Source organism: Syngnathus floridae, chromosome 15, assembly GCF_059516105.1.
Source record: "Syngnathus floridae isolate MCC-2025c chromosome 15, RoL_Sflo_1.0, whole genome shotgun sequence".
Classification (NCBI taxonomy): Eukaryota; Metazoa; Chordata; class Actinopteri; order Syngnathiformes; family Syngnathidae; genus Syngnathus; species Syngnathus floridae.
The window spans coordinates 10,375,134-10,399,672 of record NC_142427.1 but is presented as its reverse complement, the minus strand read 5'-3'; the positions used below and the strand labels follow the sequence as shown (position 1 = coordinate 10,399,672).

Genomic DNA, 24,539 nt, shown 5'->3' with positions numbered 1-24,539 from the left:
ACATTTTCTTGCAGAACTTTATTGGCATTTTTTAGAAGTTCATAAAAAAAAAAATCTGAAAATAGGCTAATGAGCATTAATCTGGTATAAATAGAACTGACTTCCATTAGAGCCAATTGTTGAAATTCAAGGTTATTTTTGACTTCCTAAAAATGCTCAGTACAGTACAAAAAAAAATCCATCATTGGTGCCATTCCTGATTGACAAATATGAATAAATATTATCAATAGAAGCTGAGTACATGATACATGTGTAGACAGTGGTACCTTGACTTACAAAGTGAACGCATTCCCTGACTCAGCACTCAAATCAGTTTCGATGCTAACGCTCAAGACACCAAGTGAAAAACCAAAAACGTTACAAACGTGTCGGGCTACTCCAAAAGTAAAGGTACCGCTGTGCGTATGACCGATAACAGGCATGTTCAAAGTATGTACACTATATATACGCACAGATGTGCAGTGGAGGGGGGGGGCTGACTCCTAGGAGGAGGAGTGAGAAGTTGCGCAATATCGGTCACGTCGAACGAGAGCACAGCTTGGCCACGGATGAGAAGAATCTGAGGCCCCTGGTGGCTTTGGGTTGTTCTCTGACGATTGCGAGTTGGGTTTGGAGGTGCTTGAAGACGGCTTCATCAAAAGACTCCTCGTCCAGCGTCACAGCCTCCACCAGTTTAGTGGGTGAGCCAAAGTGGACCAGGAGCTTCTTGACGACAGGCGTGATCACCTCCTCAAGGTTAGCCATCGTCTCGATGTTGTCGATGTGGTGCGGGCTGATCTCCTCCACGGCCCTGCACGACAGGTGCTCCACCGCCATCATCAGGGAGTCCATCTTCAGAGACTGCTTGCATTTCCGTGGCAGGCGCTGGCCCAGCTGCGTGGTCAGCGTGTAGGCCAGGAGGCGAGTCAGCTTCACGTTGAAGGACGCCGTGCGTTCCCGCCTGGGAGAAAGTGTGGACGGTCCCGCCTCTTCCGCAGGTGTTCCGGAACGCTGTGACTTGGAAGTTGCGGAGGCACTGCTTCGGGTCCGGAAGATCCCTTTGCTCACTCGCTGGCTCTTCGGGGGCTCCCGGTCTTCTTCCGCGTTGAGGGCCGCGACGACCATCTGGTTGATCTCCCTGACGGCACCGGACACTTCGTCGGCGTACGTCTCCTCGCCTTGCGGCTCCGTCTCCATCCAGAGGAGCAGCTGCTGCAGGAACCTCCAGGCCGCGTCCTCCGTCATGGCGTACAAGACCTCCGGAGACAATTTCTGCCCGCCGTCCCAGTTCTTCTTCCCCCGCCGGCCCCACAGCACCGAGTCCATGAAAGGCGTGTTGGAGCGGCTTGAAGGCACCTCGTAGACTTCGCTCTGACAGGACATGATGTACTCGTATAGGCGAGAGGAGAGATCTTGGGAGAAGCTCCGCAGCTTCTCATCCATGTAGCGCTTCAGTTTGATTGCGCGCACTTCTGAATCCATCTGGCCTAGGTCGTCGAACATCTTGGCCACCCTGTCCTGGATGGCCTCAAAGTCAAACGCGGGATTCTGCGAGGGCCTGACGTGTAAGGTGCTGGATCTGAAAGCACCCCCCTTGGGGTCTTTGGGGGACTTTGTCGGATCTAACTTGAGGCACACCAGACACGCTTCTTGGTTTTTAAAGGCACGTTTGAGTCCTCCCAGCATTCGCGCAAACTGCAGGCGTGCGAACTTGAAGAAACGGAACCTGCGCACTTTGACGTGGCCGTCTGGGCTGGCTGTCTCCTGCGACTTGAAAAAATTCTTCACTTTGCTGGAGATGAGCTTCAGGTTTAGATTGAAGCGGGTCAGGTGGCTATCCGTGCGGTCTCCGGAGCCGCGAAAAGGTTCCTGGATGATGCTTTTGGTGATGTCCTTTGCGGCGATCAGAGCGCTCTCCTTGGCCTTTGGGTCGGATTGTTGTTGTTGGAACACCTGCATTCGCACGATATCGGAGTCTTGACTCACGGTCTCGATGTCCACCATGCTGCTGATTTGGGCGGGTGGGGGTGGGGGTGGGGTTTGGGGCTGGGGTTTCTCGCCCTTATTGACCCGAGACCACTTTAAGAGGATTCTGCTCACGGCGTTGGTCATGTCACCTGCTTTCATGGCCGAGCGGCCGCACAGAACCACGCACGGCGTACGCGCCCGAGCGAACACGTGTCTCAGATACTCCACGGCTTTCCGGAAGATGGAGGCCAGGTTGCCCACGCTGGACATGGTGCCGCGGATGAAGAGCGTGGGCTCCGAAGGCCACTCGTCTGTGTTTCGGGCCACGGACAAGGCCGAGGTCACCCGGTCCTTCACCTCCGACTCTACCAGCGAGGTGAGCTCCACCGCGCCCTCGTACTTCTGCGGCGGGAGGTCCAGGGCGGCGGCGAAAGTCTCGGTAATGCACTCGCTCAGCTTCGGACTGCACCGGTCGATGGCATTACTCACCTGCAGCGGTGATGGAGAACAACCAAGTGCACGTTGAAACAAAACAAAAAAAAAACAGACAACGATATCCGGTAGTCGAAACTTTTTCCACCTGACCAGAACTCACCTGAGCCTGAGACGATTGGCCCCGCAGGTGCTCGCTGATGGCGGGCTGCAGTTGCCGCACCACCTCAGAGGAGATCCTCTGGATGACGTCACTGATCGTATCGGCGATGATGGCCTGGGTTTCCGAGTCGGGGGTCCCGCCCACCAGCAGAGCCCACTGAGCTGCAGAGATGAGATTGAAGCGGGACTTGACCAGTTCTAGGATGGCGTCCACCTTGAGTAAACGATCCGGCTCCATCTCGGGGTCGCTTCGGTCGGCAAAAAGTGACGTCACAGATTCGGATCCACTACATCTAGATCGCGAAAAACCATAAATACAACGCACGCAAACAGAAGCGTTTCTGTCAAATGCCCCCCGGTGAAGTGTCGGCCTTGATCTTTGTACAAAAGGTGATGTTATCGGCGAACTCGCCACGTCTGGCTGTGGTCGCCCATGACCAGCCGTGACGTCATAGCGTGTAAGACTTTACCTCCTGTGTTGTAGTCCTCCTGTGTATCCTCAACTGCTCATTGAGGAGAATTATGTCACCTCTCTTATGAGCGTTGATCACATCCTTTAAAGTATTGTGTAACCAAAATAAAATCGATTGTCAACTTTTTCCAGAAGCTCTCAAAGTCGGATTGATCCTTTCTCCCCGCGGACACTCCTGATAATCTTAACGCCAATTAAACAACCATCACGTGTATCCCAAAACGCCAACACAATATGGACGTTACCAATTTAAGAAAAAAAAAAATCACAATGTTGCAATAAATTAATATTTTTCAGTAAAATAGGCGTTCACTCCTTTTTTAGACCATATTTTTAATAACGCCAAAATGAAGGTATAAAATCAATTGTCCGTGACTTTCGAGAACCATGACACACGATCGAAAATTAAAATTAATTAAATTAATAAAAATATGTAAATAAGGCACTTGCCATATCTTTTATTTTGAAACTTGTACCGGAAAATTGTCAGGATACTCATGTTGGTTTCCGCTTACATCCCGGAAGTAACCACTCAAGCGGTCTAAATTGGCCAAGTTGTCCAAGATGTCCATTTTCTTTACATGCAACGACTGACTTGGCGTGTGACGACCGGAGATGAGCGTCACGTTGGACATACGACTGAAAAGGGCCAACAAAGTTTATCATGAGAGTGTAAGTATCTCGAACGTGAAGTGATGCTACCGGGCTCAGCTAACGTCTGGGTTCCGACTGACGTCATCGTCTCATGACTTTCTCGTTAGCTTTTTCTTTCCTCAAATATTTTTTGTTCGAACCGTTTGAATCCAAGTTGAATATGGGCGAAAAGGCAACTTTGTACGCGAAACCGGTTTATTTCAAACTGACAGCGCCCCCTGTCCTCTGAGCCCAGCAAAATAACTGTCAATTAATTGTGTCATTTAATCTATTAAAATGGCGGACTTGTGTTATTGTGCTGGATCATGCTGTACGTCAAAGTAATCTCATCTAGACAAAACCCATTTGACTTGTGTTTATTATACTGTATTGGACCCTGTGTGAATTTGTTCCTTTCTAAACATCTTACAGGAGCCTGTGGCCGGCGTTATCGTGCTGGCATGCAAGGAGGCGATGCAGCATCACGGCATCTCCCTAAGCATGGAGGGCCTGGTCAATCTACAGCTGAGCTCCAAGAGTGTGGGTGTCTTTGAGGCCTTCTACAACTCAGTCAAGGTTTGTCTTGACTTTGTCTCTTACGTCTTGATTTGATTTCAAGTACAATGACTGCAATTGACTTTGCTTCTTCAGCCCATCCCGCTGATCAGCTGCAGCATCGAGGTGGCCAAGGCCGGAAAGATCCCGGGAGGCAAGACCGAGATCCCCTTTGAGTTCCCCCTCAAAGCCAAAGGCAATAAGGCTCTGTACGAGACCTACCATGGGGTCTTTGTCAACATCCAGGTCAGCGCGTACATGGAGCCATCTATCTCCGTTCTTGCTGTTCTTCTGCAGATGTTCAAAATAGTCCGCGTTATTGTTTCAGTTGAACAAACTCTCACAAAAATGGTGTTTGTTGCATGCAGTACACTCTCCGCTGTGACTTAAAGCGCTCGCTACTGGCCAAAGACCTCAGCAGGACCTGCGAGTTCATCGTGCACGATCAGGTAGGGAGAACACATTCAAAACACGTGCTGCAACATACAAGTGATTTTTTTTTTTTTTTTTAAATAACCCTCTAAATGTCATAAATAATTTGTGCCATGTGTTGCTGTGTCTCATGTTTAGCCGCAGATAGCAAACGTCAGCGCCACTCCGGTCAAGTTCACCATCACCCCCGACACCCTGCAGAACATCCGCGAGGTGGCACAAACCTTTTTTTAGACTCCCTCGCTGTCAAACCCCAACTCTGACTTGCTCGCCAATCTTGGTTCTCAGCGGAGTTCACTACCCAGATTCGTCATCCGAGGCCACCTAGACAACACCACCTGCGCCGTAAGCCGGCCGCTGACCGGAGAGGTGATGGTGGAGAGCTCCGACGTTCCCATCAAGAGCATCGAGCTGCAGCTGGTTCGAGTGGAGACCTGCGGTGAGCCTCCTTCCTTGACTTTGCCGAGTGTTTGATTTTCACGTCGAGGATGTCGTGATGTCATGTTTTCCTGCGCAGGCTGCGCCGAAGGCTACGCCCGAGACGCCACCGAGATCCAAAACATCCAGATAGCCGAAGGCGACGTGTGCCGCGGACTGCCCATTCCCATCTACATGGTGTTCCCCAGGCTCTTCACCTGCCCAACCTTGGAGACCACCAACTTCAAAGTGGGTGAGTAGGCACCCGAAGCGCCCGCGTGCCAACGTTGCTACGACGAACCGAGCGTGTCGAGCAACGTTTGCAATGTGCACTGTGGAAGGCGGAGGTGGGCAAACCTGTTACTCTTCCAATGGAGAGATGGAGCAGTTCATCTTAAGAGGTGGTCAACTGTTATTTTTGAAAGAATAAAACCGTCTGTTCAATCATCAGTGGTAGCGCATGGCTTCCAAAACTGGTTTCTGGATAAAAAGCGGAGAAAATGAACTTTTTGGGCAAGTAATTAATTTATTTACAGATATATAACTGACTCACTCACTGCGACACATTTTGAAATCTAGACAAAACATAGGACAGAAATGTAATTTATGTAAATATTTGTTCGCCGCTGATTTAAAAAAATACTGATTTAGCAACTGTCCCCACTTCTGTAGGGAAACGCAAGAAAAGAAAAATATCCATACCATGTCTGGTGTGATTCAATATGATCGCTTTAACACTGGCATGTTGAGCTAAACTACGCGTTTGTTTTCCTCGTAGAGTTTGAAGTCAACGTTGTCATCGTGCTCCACGACGACCACCTGATCACGGAGAACTTTCCTCTGAAGCTGTGCAGGCTTTGAGTCCACGGGAGTTTTGTATGGCTGAATAAAAGAGTTGAAGAATCGAGGTTTGATTGATTTAATTAAAAAAAAATAAGAGTGTCTCTGAAAGTGCAGCTTTTCCCCTTTTCAGGTTTGAATGAAGCAGCGCACAAGTTTGAAAGGCGAACCAGCAACTCCAGTCCAACTGAAGTCCGCTGGCTGGAGCTTAGCGAGTCAACTTAATCCGCCACGTTTGGTTCATGACTCGCTCGGCCCGAGAACCTGCAGTTTGCGGGAGTCGATTCATGCGCAATACATGATCGATGACTTCCGACGGGATCAGCGACACGGATAGCAGCACATTAACGACGCCAGCGGGCCCTGGGGCGCAGCCCGGGGGGCTCGTAGTTGGTCTGTGAGATGCTTCGTCACCACGTTGTCAAAATACGCCTCGTCCAACATCACCGCCTCCACCAACTTATCGGGCGTGCCGAACTCGGCCAGGAGATTTTTCACCACCGGTACGATCACCTGCTCCACGTTGGCCAACGTCTCAATGTTGTCCACGTGGCCCGGGCTGACGTCCTTCAACGCCCTGGAGGACAGCTGCTGCACCACCAGCATCAGGTCGTCCGCCTTCAGCGACTTCTTGCACTTCCTGGGCAGGCGCTGGCCCAGCTTAGTCGTCAGCGCAAAGGCCAAGACGTCACTCAGGTCATTCAAGGACAGCGGTTCTCCAACAGAAGAGGCCGAGGTCAATGTGCGGCTTTCGGGAGCGTAGGAGGAAAACTTGGGGGTCTCCTCCTTGACCACCTCGTTTGAAGTCTCTCTGGAGAATTCTTCCCCCTTGGTTTCTTCCGTGTTGAGCGCCGTGACGACCAACTGGTTGATCTCGCCGACGGCGCCGGACACTTCGTCCGCGTAGGTGTCTCCGTCTTCCGTCTCCAGCCAGAGGAGCAGCTGCTGCAGGAACCTCCAGGCCGCGTCCTCCGTCATGGCGTACATGACCTCCGGGGAGAACTTCTGCCCGCCGTCCCAGTTCTTCTTCCCCCGCCGGCCCCACAGCACCGAGTCCACGAAAGGCGTGTTGGAGCGGCTCGACGGCACCTCGTAGACTTCGCTCTGACAAGACATGATGTACTCGTACAGACGAGAGGTGAGCTCTTGCGAAACGCCTCGCAGCTTCTCGTCCATGTAGCGCTGGATTCTGACTGCGCGAACATCCGGGTCCAGCCTGCTGAGGTCTTCAAATAACCTGTTGACCATCTCTTGGATGGCCTCAAACTCAAACTTGGGACACTGCGACGGCCTGACGTGCAAGGTGCTGGACCTGAAGGTGCCTTTGGAGTCCCCTCTTGGGGACTTTTGCTGATCTGTTTTGAGGCACACCAGACACGCTTCTTGGTTCTTGAAGGCACGCTTGATTCTACCCAACATGCGTGTAAACTGCATGCGCGCAAACTTAACGAAGCGCAACTTGCGCAAAGTGACGCTGCCGCCCGGACTAGCTGGCTGCTGCGAGCTAAAGAAATTCTTCACTTTGTTGGAAATGACCTTCAGGTTGAGGTTGAAGCGCGTCAGTTTTTCCACACGATCCCCGGAACCACCAATGGGCTCCTGGATGATACTTCTGGTGATCTCCATCGCAGCCATCTTAGCGCTTTCCGTGAGCTCCGCCTCGGAGTCATCGCTATGTATTTCCAAGTCGTCCGGGTGACTCACCGTCTCGACGTCCACTATCTTGTCGACTTGTCTGCGTTTGATTTGGAGTTGGGTTAGGGGTTGGGATTTCTCCCCCTTATTGTTGCGGGACCACTTCATGAGGATTCTGCTCACGGCGTTGGTCATTTCGCCTGCTTTCATGGCCGAGCGGCCGCACAGCACCACGCACGGCGTACGCGCCCGAGCGAACACGTGTCTCAGATACTCCACAGCTTTCCGGAAGATGGAGGCCAGGTTGCCCACGCTGGACATGGTGCCGCGGATGAAGAGCGTGGGCTCCGAAGGCCACTCGTTGGTGTTCCGGGCCACGGACAAGGCCGACGTCACCCGGTGCTTCACCTCCGACTCCACCAGCATGGTGAGCTCCCGCGAGCCCTCGTACTTCTGCGGCGGGAGGTCCAAGGCGGCGGCGAACGTCTCGGTGATGCACTCGCTCAGCTTCGGACTGCACCGGTCGATGGCACTACTCACCTGCGGCGGTGGAAGTGAATTACCATCCTCTTAAAATGCTTGAACGTGCTCTTTCACAACGGTTCTGACCTGAGACTGAGACTCTTGCAGGTGCTCGGTGATGGCAGGCATCAGATGCCTCACCACTTGGGAGGAGATCCTCTGGATCACGTCGCCGATGGTGTCGGCGAGGATGCCCTGGGTCTCCGAGTCGGGGGTTCCCGCCACCAACAGAGCCCACTGGGTCGCCGAAATCTGCTCGAAGCTGGCTTTCACCAGCACCAGGATGACTTCCTTCGGGAAAGTTTCTTCGTCGTCCATCTCGAGATGGCTTGGACGCAACTTCACCGGTCGGACGACGTCATCGATTTTGACAACGCCTGACGACGGATGACTGGAACGTCAAAATCTCACTGCAAAAGAGGTTTGTGGGAAAATTGAAAGTTGTCAATGTTCTCATTGAATGTGTCCGAGGTGGATTCTAAAGGGGAGGGGGGAAACAACAAAAATAGTTTTACGCTTTTGCTTTTCTTGATTTTTAAATATTAACATCCCTTCATCCCCCTCAGCATGGCTACTTGAGTCATGACAACTTTGTGACCCTTCAGAATTACGTTTCTCCAAAAGCCTGAACTATGGTGCAATTCATTACTGATTTAAAAAAGAGAAAAAAAAAGCTACAACAAAGCTGTGGCTGTCATTCATCTGGCCACCCAGGCCATATGTTTGAGACCCCTAATAAACAGTACGTTGTCATAGCAACCGTTAGCATTCATCATTGTCGCTGAAATATATATTAGCATAAGCATTTTAGAAAATGTCATTTGTACTACAGATATTTCTTGACAAATTTCCTCCCTCACGTTTTATATTTAAATTTATTTCCGCAAATGTTCCAGCTTGTCAGGTTATACTGTTTGTAACTTTCCATTCCTGCAACATTTCTTTTATATTGATAAGCACATCGAGTTTGTGAACTACCTGTGCTTGTATTGTCAGTGTGACTCACCTGTGTAGGAAATAAACAGCAAATTGTCGGGAGTCAAATGGATGACAAATAAGAAATGGAATATTTGTGCGACTCTTGCAGGAGCTGAGTAACAAGAGGACATACAACACAGAAACTCGAGTCACGTACTCACATTCACAGTGTGACGTCACGGCGACGCATGACCTAACAGACACACGTCGCCCGATTGCCTGTGACGTCATCTTTTGTCCAAAGATTAAGGCCGACGCCTAAAGTGTGGCCATTTTTGTGGACCGAACCTGTGACGTCACAGCCCAATCCGATGCGGCCCCAAGATGGACGCGGAAAGTTTCGTTCATGGTGGACATCGTCATCGAAGAGCTGGTAGGAAGCTTTTCTTGCTTATCTTTCTTATCAAACCGCTACTAAGAAGCCTTTTTTATTATTAACATTAACTATAGAACTACCAATAGCAATCAAAACTATCATATTATGATTAATAGCCAAAACAAGAAATATGCAAAATATTCAAATACTGAATTAAATATTGATAGACTGAAAAGACCGTTTTAGTAGTTTGTATGAGGTACAAAGATGAATTATTTCAAAAGACCACTATTACATATTAGCTGGTGTCGCTAATTAAGTACAAAAAAACAAAAGAAAAAAAATGCCCAAACGTAACTGTTGTTGCTGTTTCTCTGAGCTCCTGTAGGTGGCAGTAGCCTCCATTTCAAATTATTATCCATTGTCAAAACACATCAAGAAGATAGTTCGCGTGCTGTTTGCACTTTATAGCGGCTTGGTTGGACGGACTATATTATATTTTGCTATGTTTGCATACAATATGTCAGTGAAAACATGAGCTGTGTTTTTAGTGTTTATAGAAAATAGTTTCAAATGTTGTCACAACAGGAGTGTGAAGTCCACTAAAAAGAGAGGTGAAAAAAATAGGACAAACTTTTTTCCACGACTGATAACTTTTCACTCTGGAATATATTAAGTTTCTTTTTTTTTCTTTCTCTCAAACAAAAATAACAAATAACATTGGCATGTGCAGCAGAAGTACCAATCAGGAGTGTAACATGTTCTCGATTGCAGACTCGATTAGTCTTTGTTGTCGTCTTGCTCCAGCTTGAGTTTGTCCATGTTCCTGGGGAACGCGGCATCATTGCTGAGCTGAACTTTATCAAAGAAGTTGAAGTCGGCCACGAATCTCCCGTCGGCCGAGCTGAATATCACCGGCTTGAACTCGTAGCCCCACAAGATCTCGTTGGGCACGTAGGACGTCCTGCTTTGAGTGGTCGCCGCCGTGGACTCCATGGTGGCGTTTAGCGTCACCAGAAGCTCCATTTCACTGCTGTGCAGATTTTCCGCAGTCAGCCCAGCTAGTGGGCTGCGCTCGTCCAGGATGTGGTAGAAAGTCAGCGGCAGGATTAGGAAGGGGAACTCGCTGCTGGAGTCCATCAAGAAGTCCACCGAAGTTTGGTGGACTAGTGTCTTCTCGCCCTCTTGGGTGACGTAGGCGCGGAGGAGCTTGCCGCTGAGATGACACTGGATGAGCAGACTCTTCCTCATGTTGGCCACCTGAATCATGAGACAGAATTGTCCTTGCCGGCGGCACACCACCGCATTGCGGCTGAACTTGATGGTCTCGGCTCGCTTCTTGGGTCGTGCCAACTTGGCCAGAAAGGCTCCCGTGACGAAGATCTCGGCCAGGCCGGTGATGACCAGCTGGGCCACCAGCGTAAAGATGGCTAGCGGGCAGTCCTCGGTGATGTAGCGAAAACCGTACCCGATGGTGGTCTGCGACTCCAGCGAGAAGAGAAAGGCGCCGGTGAAGGTTTTGACGTTCTCCAGGCAGGGAGTGTGGTTGGAGCTGAGATTGGGCTCAAAGTCGCCATTGCCCATGCTTATCAAGTAGAAGAACACACCGAAGATAAACCACGTCATGACGAAGGTAGAGGCGAAGAGGGTGAGCTTGTAGCGCCACTTCATGTCCACCACCGTGGTCCAGATGTCGTGCAAGTACAGCTTGACCATGCCCTCCACGTTGTTGATGCGCACCTTGTTGTGGCCGTCTTTGGAGACGATGCGCCGACGGACTTCCGTTTTCCTCACGGCCATCGCGGGTCTAGATCCTCGAGTCTTAGGACAAACTGAGGACATGGAACCGAAGTGGTTAAAACTCAAAAAGTATAAAGCAGATAAGGTGAAGTTAGTTGACCAATAATTATGCGCTGTAAATTATTAGATGATAAGCTACTGTAAAGTTTGACTTGAGTTCCAGCTGTAATAACTGAGTTAAAAATTAAACCGTAGAAATAAAATAAGTGGAAACCTTTTTCACTCTAACACGATTTAAAACGACAAATCACAATTGAATAACTTAAAGTGCATTGTGGTCATTTTAATGCTAAAATCAATTAAAAGGAGATTGGAAAGTCCGTCTTGGGTCAAAGAATGCAGTTTTGGGTTGAAAGTTAACTTTAGCGCAGTAAACCATTGCAAGAGAACATTCATCGTGATGCCTTTCTCACCTTGCCTCTTCTTCACCTCGTGTGTGTGATCACGCCGGCCCGTCAACATCTCCGCTCAGCTGTCGGCGTCTTCAGATTTTCTTTCTCCTCCTTTTGTCCCGCCTCGCTAGGTGAACTTTAGCACACTGTGGAAAACGATCTCCTCTCGTATACCTGGCCACCAGAAAGAAAGTTAAGGGGGGGGGAATGGGCCCCTCCGGAAAGATAGAAGTTTTGTTTTGGCGTTTTTTGTTTCACACTTGTTGTCGCTTTCAACACTCGCCCAGATTTACGCCGATCCTACTCTAAAGGTCACCACGGGACTGATAGTGGTCCAGCAATTGAAAGTAATTCTCAAAAACTTTTTAGGGATGATGCCATATTAGCTTTTTTGGCAACACAAGAGGTGTTTGATGAATGACTCGGGAAGTTGAGCAAGGCCTTGGCAGTGTTCCAATGTTTTGTCAATATTGTCACTTATTAAAGGATTAGCATGTTCGATTTGTTTCTTCTTCCGCTTCTGTCAGTCATCACGTAGTAATCCAAAACAATTGTCATGTAGCATTTGCTATTTTTTTATTTATTTAGTGTTTGGATTTGGGCAGTGTCATCCCAATTTTTTTTTTTAGAATTTTACTGCAGTGATTATATTTGTACTCTTAGTTGATGATTGGTCTTGCTAAATGATTTCCTAAATCATTGTCTGAAAGTCAGTAAAAGGTTTTACGATGGTGACAGCTTGGCCCAAGGTCTAATTAAATCAAATTTCTATTGGGAAACATAAAATAAAATCTGTAAACAAAAACAGATAATCTTTGACCCCAGGTGGAAAAGAACACTTGATCTCCTGGTGTCCCGCTCGATGACCTTGAATAGCGAGCTTTGTTATTAACTGCATTGTTATTGGCTACATTCCTTCAGGTTATATACTTGCTCGTGACACCACCATATCACACCGACCCGTTTCCGTGTCGCTTATCAAACCCGCAGGGACATTGTACTCGGCGTACTGTTTGATTAAAATACTTAGATTCTGTATTTAATGTTAATTGGGTGCATTTGTATTTAATCTTTAAAAAAAAAGGGTTTCAAAATGGAAACTACTCTTTGTGGACTATCTTGATAATTGTTTTTTAGTCTTTTCATTTCAAGCTACAAAGATAATTGGGTGATTGCGTAATGCAATTGTTTTATAAACGGAATAGCAATAACGAAACAACGGTTTATGTTGATGCAAAACATTTATTTCAAGATGAAGTTGGAGCAAATGGATATGTAGCAATTCTTAAACATTTGTCGCCCTCGTGTGGTTGTTTGCGAGATTGCCCGTTGGCGGAGGCGTTCACTGTGGTTGAGTGTTGGCTTTGAGGATTCCTCGCAGCACCTTGTAGTTGCCAAGGGGCTGGTTCTCCTTGGGGGGGTAGCAGGGTGCCAGCTCTGTGGCATAGGCGTACGGGAAGCGTAGCACCCAAAGGCCGTCGGGCGGCAGCACCAAGTCCGTCTTCTCCGGGTGGAACACCGGGCAGGGCGGCGGCCCGGGCTGCACCTGTAAAATACATCCGTGCCCATGAGAAGTGAGCCCAAGTTTGTAATTATCGAGGTTGTTGAAAAAGTATGGATGTGGATGCTTAATATTTAGTGGATAAAAAAACATTTCAAAGTTTGAAGACCCATGTGCTTTTTATTTTCAGCGGTGTACGTTTTCACCTGAGGGTTGAGGGTGACTTCCAGAGGAGCGTCTGGCACAACGATGAAAAGCCGCATCAGCTGAGCAAAGTGAGGCTTCACTCCTCGTCCCTGCGAAGGCGACGGCACGTAGAGGGGCATGTCGCTGTTGAGCACCCTGCCAGCAGGCTCCTTGGCGCCGCCCGGTCCCAGCACCTTAACAACCTTGTCGGGCCCCGAGCCGATGAAGCGCCGCCCCCGGCCGTCTTCGTATTCGAAGCCCACGTAGGCCCGTGCCGAGTCGTCCCGCCGCCGGGTCCTACCTGGTCCGCCCACGCCCCCCCGCTTTCCCACTAGCGTCTTGTTGGGGACCGGCCACGAGGACGCGCCGCCATCCAGGGGCTCGCTCGGGTCATCCTCGGACCGGGAGCGGATCATCAAGTCCCACGGGAGCAGGAAGGAGGCGCCGGGGAGGAAGCCGGGTTGGTCCAGCCCTGTGTGGCAGTTGTACGACTTGGCCGGGCCCAGTTTGACCAGGGACCAACTGGAGATTTTGGGCAGGAGGCCCTTGGGGCAGCCCGAGTGCATCATTCCCGGGAGGTACTCCACGGTGGAGGGCTGGCGGTCGGCCAGGCTGGGACGCTTCTGTTGCACTTGGCCGTCGGCGCCGGCCGTCGTCGTCGACTCGCCGTCCCCGTAAGGACCCAAGCTGCCGGTGGACTGGCCCAGGCTGAGTGCCAAGCTCAGGCTGGTGTCGCCGGGCGTGTGACTGTGGGCGGCGCCGGGCTCCCTTAGCCGGTCTGCGTCGGCCTCGGACGGCGGGCGCTCTGCCTGGTTGCTGGCCGGGGCCGGGTCAGGGGTGCTCGGCTGGAAAATGGGGAAGTTGATCCGCTCCAGCTTCCCGCAGCACTTCTCCTCCAGGGCCTGCAAGACGACAAGAGTGGAAGGCAACACGGGTGAGCGCTGAACTTTTTTTTCTTCCTATATCTAAAAAAGACCTGGTAAAAATCGTAGTTTGCTGCCTGCACGTCAAAGGGGTCGTCACGGGGCGCCTGCTTCCTTCCGCAGTTGCAGGAGCTGGTGGAGCGCCCCCTGCTGTTGTGGTTCAGAATGGGCGGGTTGTGATCCATGTCTGTTTTCTCTCCTAGCCCCCAAAGAAAATTTGGAGATACGTTTTGAATAAAATGCACCATCTCAGGCTGCAGCCAGCCAATAGCTTTCGATGCTCCTACCCGATTGCGGCAGAAGGTGAAACTTGTGAACGCAGTGCTGGTCGGATAGGCTGCGCTCCTCGCACAGCTGGTGCCCGTTGCTCCAGAACTTGTAGCAGTCCTCGTGGACCTGCAGGGCGTAGCGCTGGAAAGCCACGCCGCGTGCGTGCTGACTGTAGACGCGCAGCGCCTGCGCCAGCTGGTTCTTGTGCACGGCTGTGGTGTAGTTGTGTGGCAGGTTGGCCTGGTACGCACTGTGGGCCAGGGGCAGCGCCTTCTGGCACCGGTTCTCTGAGAACTTGGCGTCGGCGTCCAGGAAGCCGTCCAACACCTTCAGCTGGCCCTGAACCTTGGCCGCCATCTCGGCCACGTCGTCCTCGTCGCCACCCGTCAGCGCCTGGTGGAGCTTCAGCGCCACCTGAGCCAGAGAAAAAAGAATTTCCATGAAGTTGTGAAGGTTTTTGTCGGACCTGAGCAATTAATTGCTCAAGGGTTGAGGTCGTGTCGACTTTTAATATCTGACCTGTGCCCACTTGGAGTAAGACGGCAGCTCAAAGTGGCATGGCTGTGGGTTCCGTCCCACGCTGTCATCAAAGCCTTTCTTGGTCAAAACCAGCTCCACGTGCTGCCAGAGGAACTCCTTCAAACTGCAGTCGGTCAGCACGGCACCCATAGTCGCGCCCGATTGTTCCACAACGCCCTGTCGGGCCGAGGGCCGCATCTGTTGGTAGCGCCGCGGGCCGGACACCAGCGTGCCCAAGTCCTGCTCGCACAGGACGCAGTTGGAGCGCAGCTGGCCCAGCAGGGAGCCCACAGAGTCCTCGTCAGATGCGGGCAGCACGTAGACGAAGGCCTGGTTGGCGGGCACGGTGAACAGGCAGTTGCTGCTTTGGTTGGTCAGGACGCGACTTTTGCGGAAGATGCGGTAGATTTGATCCTCCAGGGCGTGCTGCAGACGCCGCCGGGGCGAGTGCTTCTTGGGTTTGTCCGGGTGGGCGCCTGACTCTGAACCATTGGGGACCTGGAGAGGAAAGGACCCATGTAGGAACGTTGACGGTTTTAGTGCAACAAAACAAGTGACTGAAGGGAGCAGGGTGCATGAAATGACTTCAACTACACATTTCAAAACACAAACAGATATTTGCGGGTTGAAGTGAACAGTGAAAACTTTTCAAATTCTCTATGTTTCATGTAGATGGAGGACCTTGAGAGTTCCGCTCATCTGGAAGACGAAGAGGAGCCGAGGCGGGCACGGCCGACAGTTGACCTTCCATTCCTTGGACACCGGGCAGTCCTTGACGGCGGCCCGGATGAGAGGCAGCGCCTTTTGCCTCAGGGCGTCCAGGGCTCGGAAGAGCCTGTCGTAGGTGACGTCGAACGTGTGGCTCGGGTGGACGAGCAGCAGGACGTGGCACACCGAGAACAAGTAGAGCAGGCGGAGACAATGCTGACGCTCCAGCCCCTTCCAAAAGTCGTGCGCATCGGCGTGGCCGCTTCCAGCGCCCGGGGACTGACAGGCTCGCAGCAGCTGGCGGCCGTCGCACACGGAGGTGAGCATCAGGTACAAGACGCGGTTGTCCGGGTTGTAGAGCGCCTGGATGCCCCCGCTTCCGTCCCCGTTGTCCGCACCGCCGAACGCGGAGAAGACGTGCTTGTCCGCCAGAGTGTTGACAAGGGACTCTTTGAGGGCGTTCAGCTGCATATCACTTTTGCCGAAGATGCCCACCACGCACAGACCGTCGTCCCGGTGCTCGGCGTCCTCTGAGACGGCCGATCGCAGAAGCGCCTCCAAGCTCACGGGGAAGGCCATGTTGACTTCCTTCATCTTCTCATGGACCAAAGATACACCAGGGGAATCAAAATAGTGATGCACCAATTTCCGGGGTTTCAACTAAAATGTCCGACTGAACACAAAAACAAATGTACCGTTCTTTCACACATAAATTCGCTGCACAGTTTATGTAAGATGATTTTTACTGGACCAACGTTAGGGTAAGGGGTTTCGAAATAACTAACATATCAACAACTATATAGATTTGTGTATGAGACAAATAGCTTGCCAGAATAGTAAAATATAAAGACCACACAACTGTTTATTGTTGCTGCTCTTTTAAAACCAAATCAACTAAGTTGGAAAAACAATAGCCAGTTAAAAAAAGTCATATACTCCTACTTTTTGGTTTGCTATTTTTATGTAATGAAATATATTCCATATTAGTTTTAGAAGGACTTCCCAAGAACGGTACTGTGCGTGCGCGTTCATGTAATGCGCGTCTACGTCATCAATGACGTCAACGTTCTTCCGATCCGACGAAATCCCATCTCGCGGCGCGCCCTCCCATTCGGCGGTGAACTGAATGGGGGCAGTCCGACACTTAGCGAAATTAAGTCCGCTAGTACCTCCCTTGTTTCTTCTCTCCACAAGCCGGTAGTTTACCCTCCACCACCGCTATCGGGCACAAGCTAGCTCGGAAGCTCGCCCCGTGAAGAACAAAAGTGCTCAGCGTCGAGTTCGGGCCAGCGTGTCGCCGCGAGTCTTCCCTGCCGACTGAAGCGAAGCGACGGGCGGAGCTGCAAGTGCAAGCGTGTCCAGGAATGAGCAATGATGGCCGGCTGTGCAGCAGAGGAGAAAACCTTCCGACGGTTCTTGGAGCTCTTTCTCCGGGAAATGAACCCTCCTCTGCAGGACAGCGACCCGCTGCCCTCGCGCCCCTTGACGGACTTGGTGTGTGAGGACGAGGTGGAGGGGGAATGCCTCGATTTGTGTCTGCAGCACCTCTACAAATAGTTAAGTGAACACTTTTCTGCTTTCCGTGAAATGTGCATGTTGCTGGTTATTTCTTTTCGCGGGGGTGAGGAGCATAAACGACCAGGCTGGGTGTGACCCCTTCCCCGGAATAACGAGTTGCATAATTTTGGTTTTTGTACTTGCACGTTAGATTCATTGCAGAGCCACTTGCGGAAAAAAAAGTCCCCCAAATCCAGAGGTGAACCCCCGGTTTTGCGTAACTGGCCGACGTCATCGTTGCATAGGCGGGGGGGTGGGGGGCATCCTCACAGTCTAAAAATAACCCCACCGGTTCTGTTCTGTTATTTGCCCCCATTTGACAAATTCCAGACAGGAAAAAAAGCATCAAAGATGCATTCTAGAGGATGATGTACTTCTTACATAATGTCGTTACTCTGCAGTTGGAAATGGATTGTGTGAATGTGTGCGCGCGCGCGCGCATGTGGCCGTGTACAGACTTAGTAGAAATGACTAAAAAAAAAAAAAAATGTGTGAAAATGAGATGCTGGCCTGGTTTTGAATCCAAAATAGGTGCGGAAAGAAGTGTACTGGCAAGGGGAAGCACTCATCTAGGGCACCCGCGCCGCACTCGTGTCTGGAAAGGAGTGTGTTTTTTTTAAACACTCCGTGGGCGTGTGGAGGTGCTCTGAGGTGCTCCAGTGGTGTTGAAGAGCATTTGTGTCAGGGGTCAATAATGAAACTCGCGGGGGATGAGGGAGATGTTTTGCAACATGTATTATCCATTGATTTTTCGATTGCAAGTTCTCATTCGAGTTGTTCCTTAGATCCCAGCTAAGGTTTTGGTGAGCTCCTACTCACTAAAACGAACTGAAGGTGAACTTAAATCGTGGAGTGACACCCGAGGCTGTTGTGAGAATGCTTGACAGTTTGGTGAGTTGAGAGAAGTAACACGGCCGCAGTCGCTCAGTCTCGGATGCGGCAAATTGTCTCTTACGTGCTTTGGGGTTTTGACAGTCTCGGGTGTTTTTGAGCGTGTCGGAATAAATTGGATGCATCCTGTTCCGGCCGGCTGTTTGAGGTCATCCTCAGTTCGTTTCTTCTCCTAAGTCAAGCCTTGACTGCTGATTTGAACACCTGAGCGGGGATTTGAGCCCAGAACTTGACTGTGGCAGAAAACGCTGACGGCAAACTCGACTTTCCATTCCTCTACCATCTCGTAATCTGCTCCTGCATCCCTTTTCCAGCGGAGGCCGTCACGTTAGCGTTTGGCTTCGACATTGTGCGGCACTCAAGGCCGGCGGGCGGGCGGTTTCCTTCCTGCACGTTATTGTGTCGCGGCTCCGCCCCCTTTGCTTCCTCCGCCAGGGTGACGACAGCCTAGATTTCCTGTTCCTGCGCTCTTGCATCACAAGTAGGCTTGTTTTCAACAGATTTGCAGGTCACATTTCATTGCACTGCCCCCGAATTGGACTTTGCCTAAACGCTTGTCTGTCTGCTCGATGTTTGTTTGGCTACTTTTTGCACAGCTTTGCTTCTTAGTAAAGGTTCAGGAAGCTCCCACGCTTTCAGATTCATCTGCAAATGTTTACCTGTAAGGTCTTTTTTGTGCGTGCCCAGTCCTGCTTTGGGCAAAGTTGGGAAAATGTTTCTCTTAGCTGTGGCCCACACTCAGAATAACGATTGGTTTTAGATCTGATTTTCAATGAAGAAAAGCTTCACTAGCTTGAGCTTCTGCTTTTTTATTTGGGCTCGTATCACATATTGCCTTCCCAGTCATTTCCCGTTGCTACGCGCGTGATTGTCTTTCCTAGCGACTCGCGCAGGCGTCTTCAGCCTCACGCGTGAAAACGTTTTTGGCACGACCGTCCGCAGCCGCCCAAGCAGACTCGCGAGCGCGTCGGCCCACTACGTGGACGTCTACCAGCGGGTCTGCTGATTCATCCGACGTGTCATGAGATTGTCTCTGGGCTGAACAGCTAATAATAGAGAAGCGAGTCCAACGCCTCGACGGATGCGGAGGCCGGTTAATGGACGTGTTTTTTAACCTCAACTTTGGAATTGTTCACCCAGGACAATTAGCTCGAGAACACTGAGCAAAGCCCAATTGACGTCGACTAAAGTGACAAAACGGAATTGCACATTGACTCATCGTAACAATTGAAAAATTGAAACGCCCCCAAATCTTCACCTAGCAAAAGCCTGCTAGCTTAATGCTAATATATGATGTCAGACAATCCATTATAGTGAGATGTGCCCGTAGTCCATAAATGTTACGGAAACACGCGTCTAATGAGCCAAAATGTCCTCACGGGTGTCTAGCTATGAAAAAAAAAGAAAAAATGCAAAGATGTGAAGACACACACACTCCCCCACACACACACACACACACAAGCAGAAGATAATAGAGGAGATCTTCTCTTGTGCGACTCCCACAGCTGTTAAGACGCAGGGGGTTGATCCGGCTTTCTCCAGTGTTCCCTTGCAAAACACACACACACACACACACACGTATTTAAGTCTACAGTGAGTGTGAAAAGTGCCGCCTCGCTAATGAATGCCGACAGTTCCGCCGTGGCGTCATGACAACCGTCTTTCCACAGCGCCGCCAAATAGGTGGCACCCTGCTTAACCTGCCTACAGATTATATTTTATGTGCACGTGACTCAGTAAACTGCACCTTTTTTTTTTTGCAGAGGATAAAGAATATATGTTTACATTTGTCGTTTGCGTAGTCGCTACTTGTTAGCCCGTCGACGGCTGTTCGGAGGCAAAAGCGGGACACGGTCTGATCGGAAGCATCTTTTTTAAGCCCCGACGAGCTTTTTCATTTGCACGGCCATCCATTAGCGACCGGCTCGTGGGATGTGATCCTTCGCGCCAAATGTCACATCGCCACGGCAACGTTCCAGAACGCTGCGCCATTTGAGCAGCAAAGGTGATTTTGATGGGAGCGGCCCACGTGCGTGGCGATGGACGGACCTCCTTTCAAGATGAACTAGTTTCTTGCCAGAGCTGAGCGATATGGCACAGAAAAAAAGAAGCGTTCACTTGAAATGATTTCACTGGTCTGTGTATAAAGCAGCAACGAGTTTTCTTGCGTGAGCCAACGACAAACAGAATGTGAGGACTTTGCAAAAGTCCCCCCCCCCCCCCCCCCTGCCATCTGTCTGTCTGTCTGTCTGCTGGCTTTCCAATATTTAATCAGAGCGCTAAGAGGCTGGAAAATGTCATCCCAGGCTTCTTTGGGCCTTTCTGGAGCAAACAACAACAAAACTGAAGCCACCCTGTACTTTTCTGGCAAAGGATTTCAGACACCGAGTATCACAAGAATGAAAATGAAGACCGGGTCAGGTCCCAGTTTGAAAGTTTGAGCACGGCGCTTTTGGATGTCCGCCATCTGTTGGAGGCTATTCCCGTACTTTCCCCTTCTGGCTGTTGTGGCGCTGGCTGGCTAGTGGCGACGGGCTGTCCCAGGTCATCCTTTAGAAATTAGTAGCGGGCGTAATCCCTTAATCAGAGCGTCTCGTTGGGATTAGCACCGAGGGCGGCCGGAGTTGCTACTACTGTACTTCTTGGAACACTCCCGGAACTTTCGCGTGATTTTCCTCCTTGGCTTTTATTAGGGATGGATATTATTGGTGAATGTTGTCTATAATTGGTCTAATCAATGTTTCTATCAAATCTTATCTTCTATTGACGTTCAACTTGTTAAACATGTTTTATATGTTCATCTACCGAAACAGATAATAGTGAAATGAAGACCGACCGGTCTTTTCCAGCCGTGCCTCGCACGGAGTTTCTAAAGGCGGCGCCTTCATTAATTCCAACTCTAGAGAGTTGGCCCCATTTTTGGCAACACGGTGACCTTCAAAAAAAAAAAAAAAAAGTATGCAGCGTCCTCCTTTCTTTGCGCGTTTAAGAGCCAGCTTGCTCACGACGGTCGTATTTCAAATGATGAGTCATGGTCGACGTGGACATGAATGCAAAGCAGCTTCGGCTTGTCCTCGAGACAAACTCGAAATCCTCCAGGATTGCCCTTGAAGTGGCTCAACGGCGGTTGTGGGAGGAAGAAAAAAAAAAAAATAGAAGTCACTTCCGCTAACAACCCAGGCTAAACCTTGCTTCAAGTCAAATATTTCACAGCTTGAAGGTAAAAAACATTTGAAAAATCGAGCCAGCACAGCAGCTGAACATATTTGCGGCCTTTGTGGGCCGTAAAGCAGCAAGAAAAAGGCAAAATGATTGATACCTTCTGGGGAGCTCTACAAAAGCGCCAATTTGGACAGGGAGCTATTCTGGGCCCGCCACTCGACCCAAGTGCCGCGAGGCTTACGTAACATGCTTCCACTTATGCCGAGCCGGCCGGGGTTCCTAAACTTTAATATACGTTTTGTCGTCTTGTTTTTGCTTTGCTTTTCTAATGACTTATTTTTCCTCAAGAAATAGCCGCGCGGCTCGCGTGCCTCTCGACGCTCGCAACGGCTTACATCACAAAATAGCGCAAGCTAGCATCAATGATAAATGAGTCACTTTTATGCCACGGCTTCTGCTCACGCTTAAAAATGGACTTTATTTTTTTGCTCTCTTGGATGGATGTCAAGGTTATTAAAGGTGACAAATTGACAAAAAAAACCTTTACAATGGCCATCATACTAATTATGCATCATTTTGGCTGTTTTGGAAAAGGTTGTTTGAAACTTTTCAAGATCAGTCAACACATTGCATAAATGAGTATAATTTTTTTTTTCCAGATTTACCACACTGGTGTACCTAATTTTGCGGCAGCATCTCATGCGAGATGCCAAAGCACCACGTGGCCTGCCTGCCTGCGTACAAATGAATTCATTTACGTCGTCTAACAGCCTTAAAGGAGTCGCTGTAGCAAAAGACGAACGGACCCTCTGCGAATTATGTAATCCCGGCTCTTGAGAATAACGTGTTTTCTCAACCCGGCGTCTGTTGCACACGCATCAATGGTTTTTGTTTTCAAAAAATTCCATTTTGATTGATCGGTGAGAGCGAGAGCAGGGAAAACGACGCTCTCACCTCCGTTTCTTGGCTTCGGTACGAAGAAGAAAAAAAAAATAACGGCCGACGTGGTGGACTGTCTGTCAGTTGGCTCTGTTGCCGTGGCAACAACCTTGATGCTCCGTCGCAGGGTAAAAGCAAGCAAGGAGGGAAAAAAAAAAAAAAAAACCATGACCGCCGCATGCATGAGTCATCGGCGAACACATACCGGCAGCCTCCTGCGCAAAGCATGATGGGAGAGCTGGAAGTTGAATCAGTCAAGGAAAGACGAGGTTAGTAACAAGCACATAGATAAGAACATTTGATGCAGAAGAATTCTACCTGAAAAAAAGAATCCAAGAACCGGTGTAAGAAATTTAATCAAATATTATCTAAGCATACATTTTGACACATTTTGGACGGAATAAAAGGGAAATGTGCTAACGCTGCTAGCCGAGATGCATTTCTTCGCACATCGCGTCTGACTTTTTGCTGTGCGCTCCGGGGCTGGTGCGATTAAGCCGCTTCTTTTAATCCTCCTACGCGCCACATGACTTGAGCGTGATGCACGAGCGCCGGCGAGCTCTCATTGGCGCGCCGCCTTCGTCTCCTGCGGGACCACCCGGGCCAATCGGATCTCCTCTCCTCAGCATCCGCCCCCTCAGTGGAGTAGGGGCGATCTATGAATGGAAAGAAAGACCCCCTCCGTACTTGATCGTGACTTCCCTCAATGAGGCTTGTGCGGTTTTGCAGTCGACCAGCTGACCTGGGTTGATTTCTGATGCAAATAAGTATTACAGGCCTTTCTCGTTGTTATTAAATTAGCATGATTGCATTCAAAGCAGCAGCCTGACATATTGCTCACTCCACTTCCCCAAATAAACTCAGAAGACGCTAACTGTGCGCTCTTGTTCAAATCCACAGTAACTGTCCGTGCTCACTGGCGGCAGCTTTGGCCAGGGCCACGTCGGACAGCATCCTACAGAGCGACCTCACTATCCACCACCTCATCAAGAGCATGGAAGATGGAGTCGGACCCTTACCACGTGAGTCTGCCATTAACGAGAATGGCTCTAGGATTGAGCTCTGAGGGACACCGGTAGTAGTGCTTTGCTGCCACCTTGTGGTATGTTTTCAGTCTTCACTTGAGGATTTTAGTAAATCAATTGACCTCTCTCTTTCTCTCGCTTAACTTCCAACTTCTCTAATCTGCCTCTCGGAAAAAGTAAAACAGCTCCCGCTGGGGTTTGGACAGCGACAAGTGTGTCACTTACTTGCAGTGGAAACGGGGACTTTCCTAAATTGGAAGTGGGATGCACACGATTTGTCACAGTCTCCTTTCCGATGTTTCGGAGCATTTCTTAAAACACGAATCTGAACAAAGGCTGGCGATTGTTGACACGCTTGACTCATCTGTCCGTTTGATGGCACGTCAGAGATCGAGGCGGTCAAGTTGGCGCGGCTCATCTTCAACCGCCTCTTTGACACGTGCAACGCGTGGACCAAGGAGCTGCCCTACCGCCGCCGCCCGCAGCCCTACTACGAGACGTCCATCCACGCCATCAAGAACATGAGGCGCAAGATGGAGGACAAGCATATCATCATCCCCGACTTCAACACGCTTTTCAACATTCAGGTTTGGCCGCTTGCCTCCAAAGATTTTCCTTTGTTTCAAGGTCTTTAGGAGCCTTCCGTCCAAAAGTCGCCAGTTCCCCCTAACAATGTGTTTTGTATTTTTAGGATCAAGAAGAACAGGCGTTCTTTGCTGTGTTTGACGGACACGGAGGCGTGGACGCCGCCATTTACGCCGCCAACCACCTCCACGTCAACCTGGCTCGCCAGGACTCGCTAAGCCAAGACCCCGGCGAGGCTCTGCGCCGCGCCTTCAAAATCACCGACGAGCATTTTGTCAGGAAAGCCTCGCGGGAGGTAACGACGGCACATTTTGTCCTCTCTCCTTGAAAAGCGGCGGGTGAGCTCCAAGCCGTGCTCTCCCTCCGGCAGAACCTGCGCTGCGGCACCACGGGCGTGGTGACCTTCCTGCGCGGCCAGACCTTGCACGTGGCCTGGCTGGGAGACTCTCAAGTTATTCTGGTCCGTCGGGGAGAAGTGGTGGAGCTGATGAAACCGCACAAGCCAGACAGAGAGGTCAGGCAGACGTTCCAAATGAGAAAAGTGTGGAACCAAAACCACATTTGACTTTGTTTTTTTCAAACGTCCGCAGGATGAGAAGCAAAGGATCGAAGCTCTGGGAGGCTGCGTGATCTGGTTCGGGACGTGGAGGGTTAACGGCAGTCTGTCGGTATCCAGAGCCATCGGTAATTTGACGGTCCGACACCGAGAGTCTGATGAGGTTTGAAAGGCTCACCGGAAT

General features: G+C 50.3%; 6 protein-coding genes and 2 long non-coding RNA genes across 8 annotated transcripts in view; 3 read left to right on the top strand and 5 right to left on the bottom strand.

The window, feature by feature from the left end:
- Nucleotide 1: 1 nt before the first annotated feature.
- LOC148386627 (uncharacterized) lies at nt 2-3,283 on the bottom strand. Its single transcript, XM_088398804.1, has 3 exons — nt 3,012-3,283; nt 2,543-2,834; nt 2-2,436 (listed from the first exon to the last, which is right to left on the bottom strand). The coding sequence occupies exons 2-3, from the start codon at nt 2,777-2,779 to the stop codon at nt 517-519; spliced, it is 2,157 nt and encodes a 718-aa protein (XP_088254930.1). The 5' UTR covers nt 2,780-2,834; nt 3,012-3,283; the 3' UTR covers nt 2-516.
- A 214-nt stretch (nt 3,284-3,497) lies between these two features.
- vps26c (VPS26 endosomal protein sorting factor C) lies at nt 3,498-5,957 on the top strand. Its single transcript, XM_088398832.1, has 8 exons — nt 3,498-3,685; nt 4,079-4,222; nt 4,298-4,447; nt 4,570-4,650; nt 4,772-4,846; nt 4,922-5,072; nt 5,151-5,303; nt 5,829-5,957. The coding sequence occupies exons 1-8, from the start codon at nt 3,629-3,631 to the stop codon at nt 5,909-5,911; spliced, it is 894 nt and encodes a 297-aa protein (XP_088254958.1). The 5' UTR covers nt 3,498-3,628; the 3' UTR covers nt 5,912-5,957.
- Nucleotides 5,954-9,198, bottom strand: LOC148386625 (uncharacterized). Its single transcript, XM_088398805.1, has 3 exons — nt 9,054-9,198; nt 8,135-8,457; nt 5,954-8,065 (listed from the first exon to the last, which is right to left on the bottom strand). Exons 2-3 carry the CDS (start codon nt 8,363-8,365, stop codon nt 6,212-6,214), a joined length of 2,085 nt encoding a protein of 694 aa, XP_088254931.1. The 5' UTR covers nt 8,366-8,457; nt 9,054-9,198; the 3' UTR covers nt 5,954-6,211.
- Nucleotides 9,199-9,565: 367 nt separating this feature from the next.
- On the bottom strand, nt 9,566-11,724 carry kcnj15 (potassium inwardly rectifying channel subfamily J member 15). Its single transcript, XM_088398820.1, has 2 exons — nt 11,555-11,724; nt 9,566-11,173 (listed from the first exon to the last, which is right to left on the bottom strand). Exons 1-2 carry the CDS (start codon nt 11,601-11,603, stop codon nt 10,122-10,124), a joined length of 1,101 nt encoding a protein of 366 aa, XP_088254946.1. The 5' UTR covers nt 11,604-11,724; the 3' UTR covers nt 9,566-10,121.
- Nucleotides 11,725-12,755: 1,031 nt separating this feature from the next.
- On the bottom strand, nt 12,756-16,300 carry smg8 (SMG8 nonsense mediated mRNA decay factor). The gene is made up of 6 exons (XM_088398800.1): nt 15,614-16,300; nt 14,933-15,430; nt 14,431-14,827; nt 14,197-14,342; nt 13,241-14,122; nt 12,756-13,079 (listed from the first exon to the last, which is right to left on the bottom strand). The coding sequence occupies exons 1-6, from the start codon at nt 16,232-16,234 to the stop codon at nt 12,876-12,878; spliced, it is 2,748 nt and encodes a 915-aa protein (XP_088254926.1). The 5' UTR covers nt 16,235-16,300; the 3' UTR covers nt 12,756-12,875.
- On the top strand, nt 14,178-16,582 carry LOC148386622 (uncharacterized). Its single transcript, XR_015863093.1, has 2 exons — nt 14,178-15,503; nt 15,605-16,582. It is a non-coding gene; the product is annotated as an uncharacterized LOC148386622 (long non-coding RNA).
- A 122-nt stretch (nt 16,583-16,704) lies between these two features.
- ppm1e (protein phosphatase, Mg2+/Mn2+ dependent, 1E) overlaps nt 16,705-24,539 on the top strand; it is an 11,124-nt gene continuing 3,289 nt past the window's right edge. Inside the window, exons 1-6 of the mRNA XM_088398811.1 lie at nt 16,705-17,196; nt 23,090-23,211; nt 23,602-23,801; nt 23,906-24,094; nt 24,170-24,313; nt 24,390-24,483. Coding sequence (XP_088254937.1) covers nt 17,012-17,196; nt 23,090-23,211; nt 23,602-23,801; nt 23,906-24,094; nt 24,170-24,313; nt 24,390-24,483 — 934 coding nt within the window. The 5' untranslated portion in view covers nt 16,705-17,011. The remainder of the gene's footprint in view (nt 17,197-23,089; nt 23,212-23,601; nt 23,802-23,905; nt 24,095-24,169; nt 24,314-24,389; nt 24,484-24,539) is intronic.
- LOC148386620 (uncharacterized) overlaps nt 21,709-24,539 on the bottom strand; it is a 7,824-nt gene continuing 4,993 nt past the window's right edge. The window contains exons 2-3 of the long non-coding RNA XR_015863091.1: nt 22,508-22,845; nt 21,709-22,427 (exon numbers count right to left, since the gene is read on the bottom strand). This is a non-coding gene — a long non-coding RNA (uncharacterized LOC148386620). The remainder of the gene's footprint in view (nt 22,428-22,507; nt 22,846-24,539) is intronic.

Bases quoted from the DNA above. Each gene is read 5' to 3' on its own strand.
- LOC148386627 (XM_088398804.1), bottom strand. From the start codon at position 2,779: ATGGAGCCGGATCGTTTACTCAAGGTGGACGCCATCCTAGAACTGGTC. The intron at 2,437-2,542 runs GTGAGTTCTGGT...TCACCGCTGCAG, and splicing joins GCCAATCGTCTCAGGCTCAG to GTGAGTAATGCCATCGACCG.
- vps26c (XM_088398832.1), top strand. From the start codon at position 3,629: ATGAGCGTCACGTTGGACATACGACTGAAAAGGGCCAACAAAGTTTAT. The intron at 4,448-4,569 runs GTCAGCGCGTAC...TGTTGCATGCAG, and splicing joins GGGTCTTTGTCAACATCCAG to TACACTCTCCGCTGTGACTT. The intron at 5,073-5,150 runs GTGAGCCTCCTT...TTTCCTGCGCAG, and splicing joins GGTTCGAGTGGAGACCTGCG to GCTGCGCCGAAGGCTACGCC.
- LOC148386625 (XM_088398805.1), bottom strand. From the start codon at position 8,365: ATGGACGACGAAGAAACTTTCCCGAAGGAAGTCATCCTGGTGCTGGTG. The intron at 8,066-8,134 runs GTCAGAACCGTT...CCACCGCCGCAG, and splicing joins TGCAAGAGTCTCAGTCTCAG to GTGAGTAGTGCCATCGACCG.
- kcnj15 (XM_088398820.1), bottom strand. From the start codon at position 11,603: ATGTTGACGGGCCGGCGTGATCACACACACGAGGTGAAGAAGAGGCAA. The intron at 11,174-11,554 runs GTGAGAAAGGCA...CCATGTCCTCAG, and splicing joins CGAGGTGAAGAAGAGGCAAG to TTTGTCCTAAGACTCGAGGA.
- smg8 (XM_088398800.1), bottom strand. From the start codon at position 16,234: ATGAAGGAAGTCAACATGGCCTTCCCCGTGAGCTTGGAGGCGCTTCTG. The intron at 15,431-15,613 runs GTCCTCCATCTA...TTTCCTCTCCAG, and splicing joins AGATGAGCGGAACTCTCAAG to GTCCCCAATGGTTCAGAGTC. The intron at 14,343-14,430 runs GTAGGAGCATCG...TTTGGGGGCTAG, and splicing joins TCACCTTCTGCCGCAATCGG to GAGAGAAAACAGACATGGAT.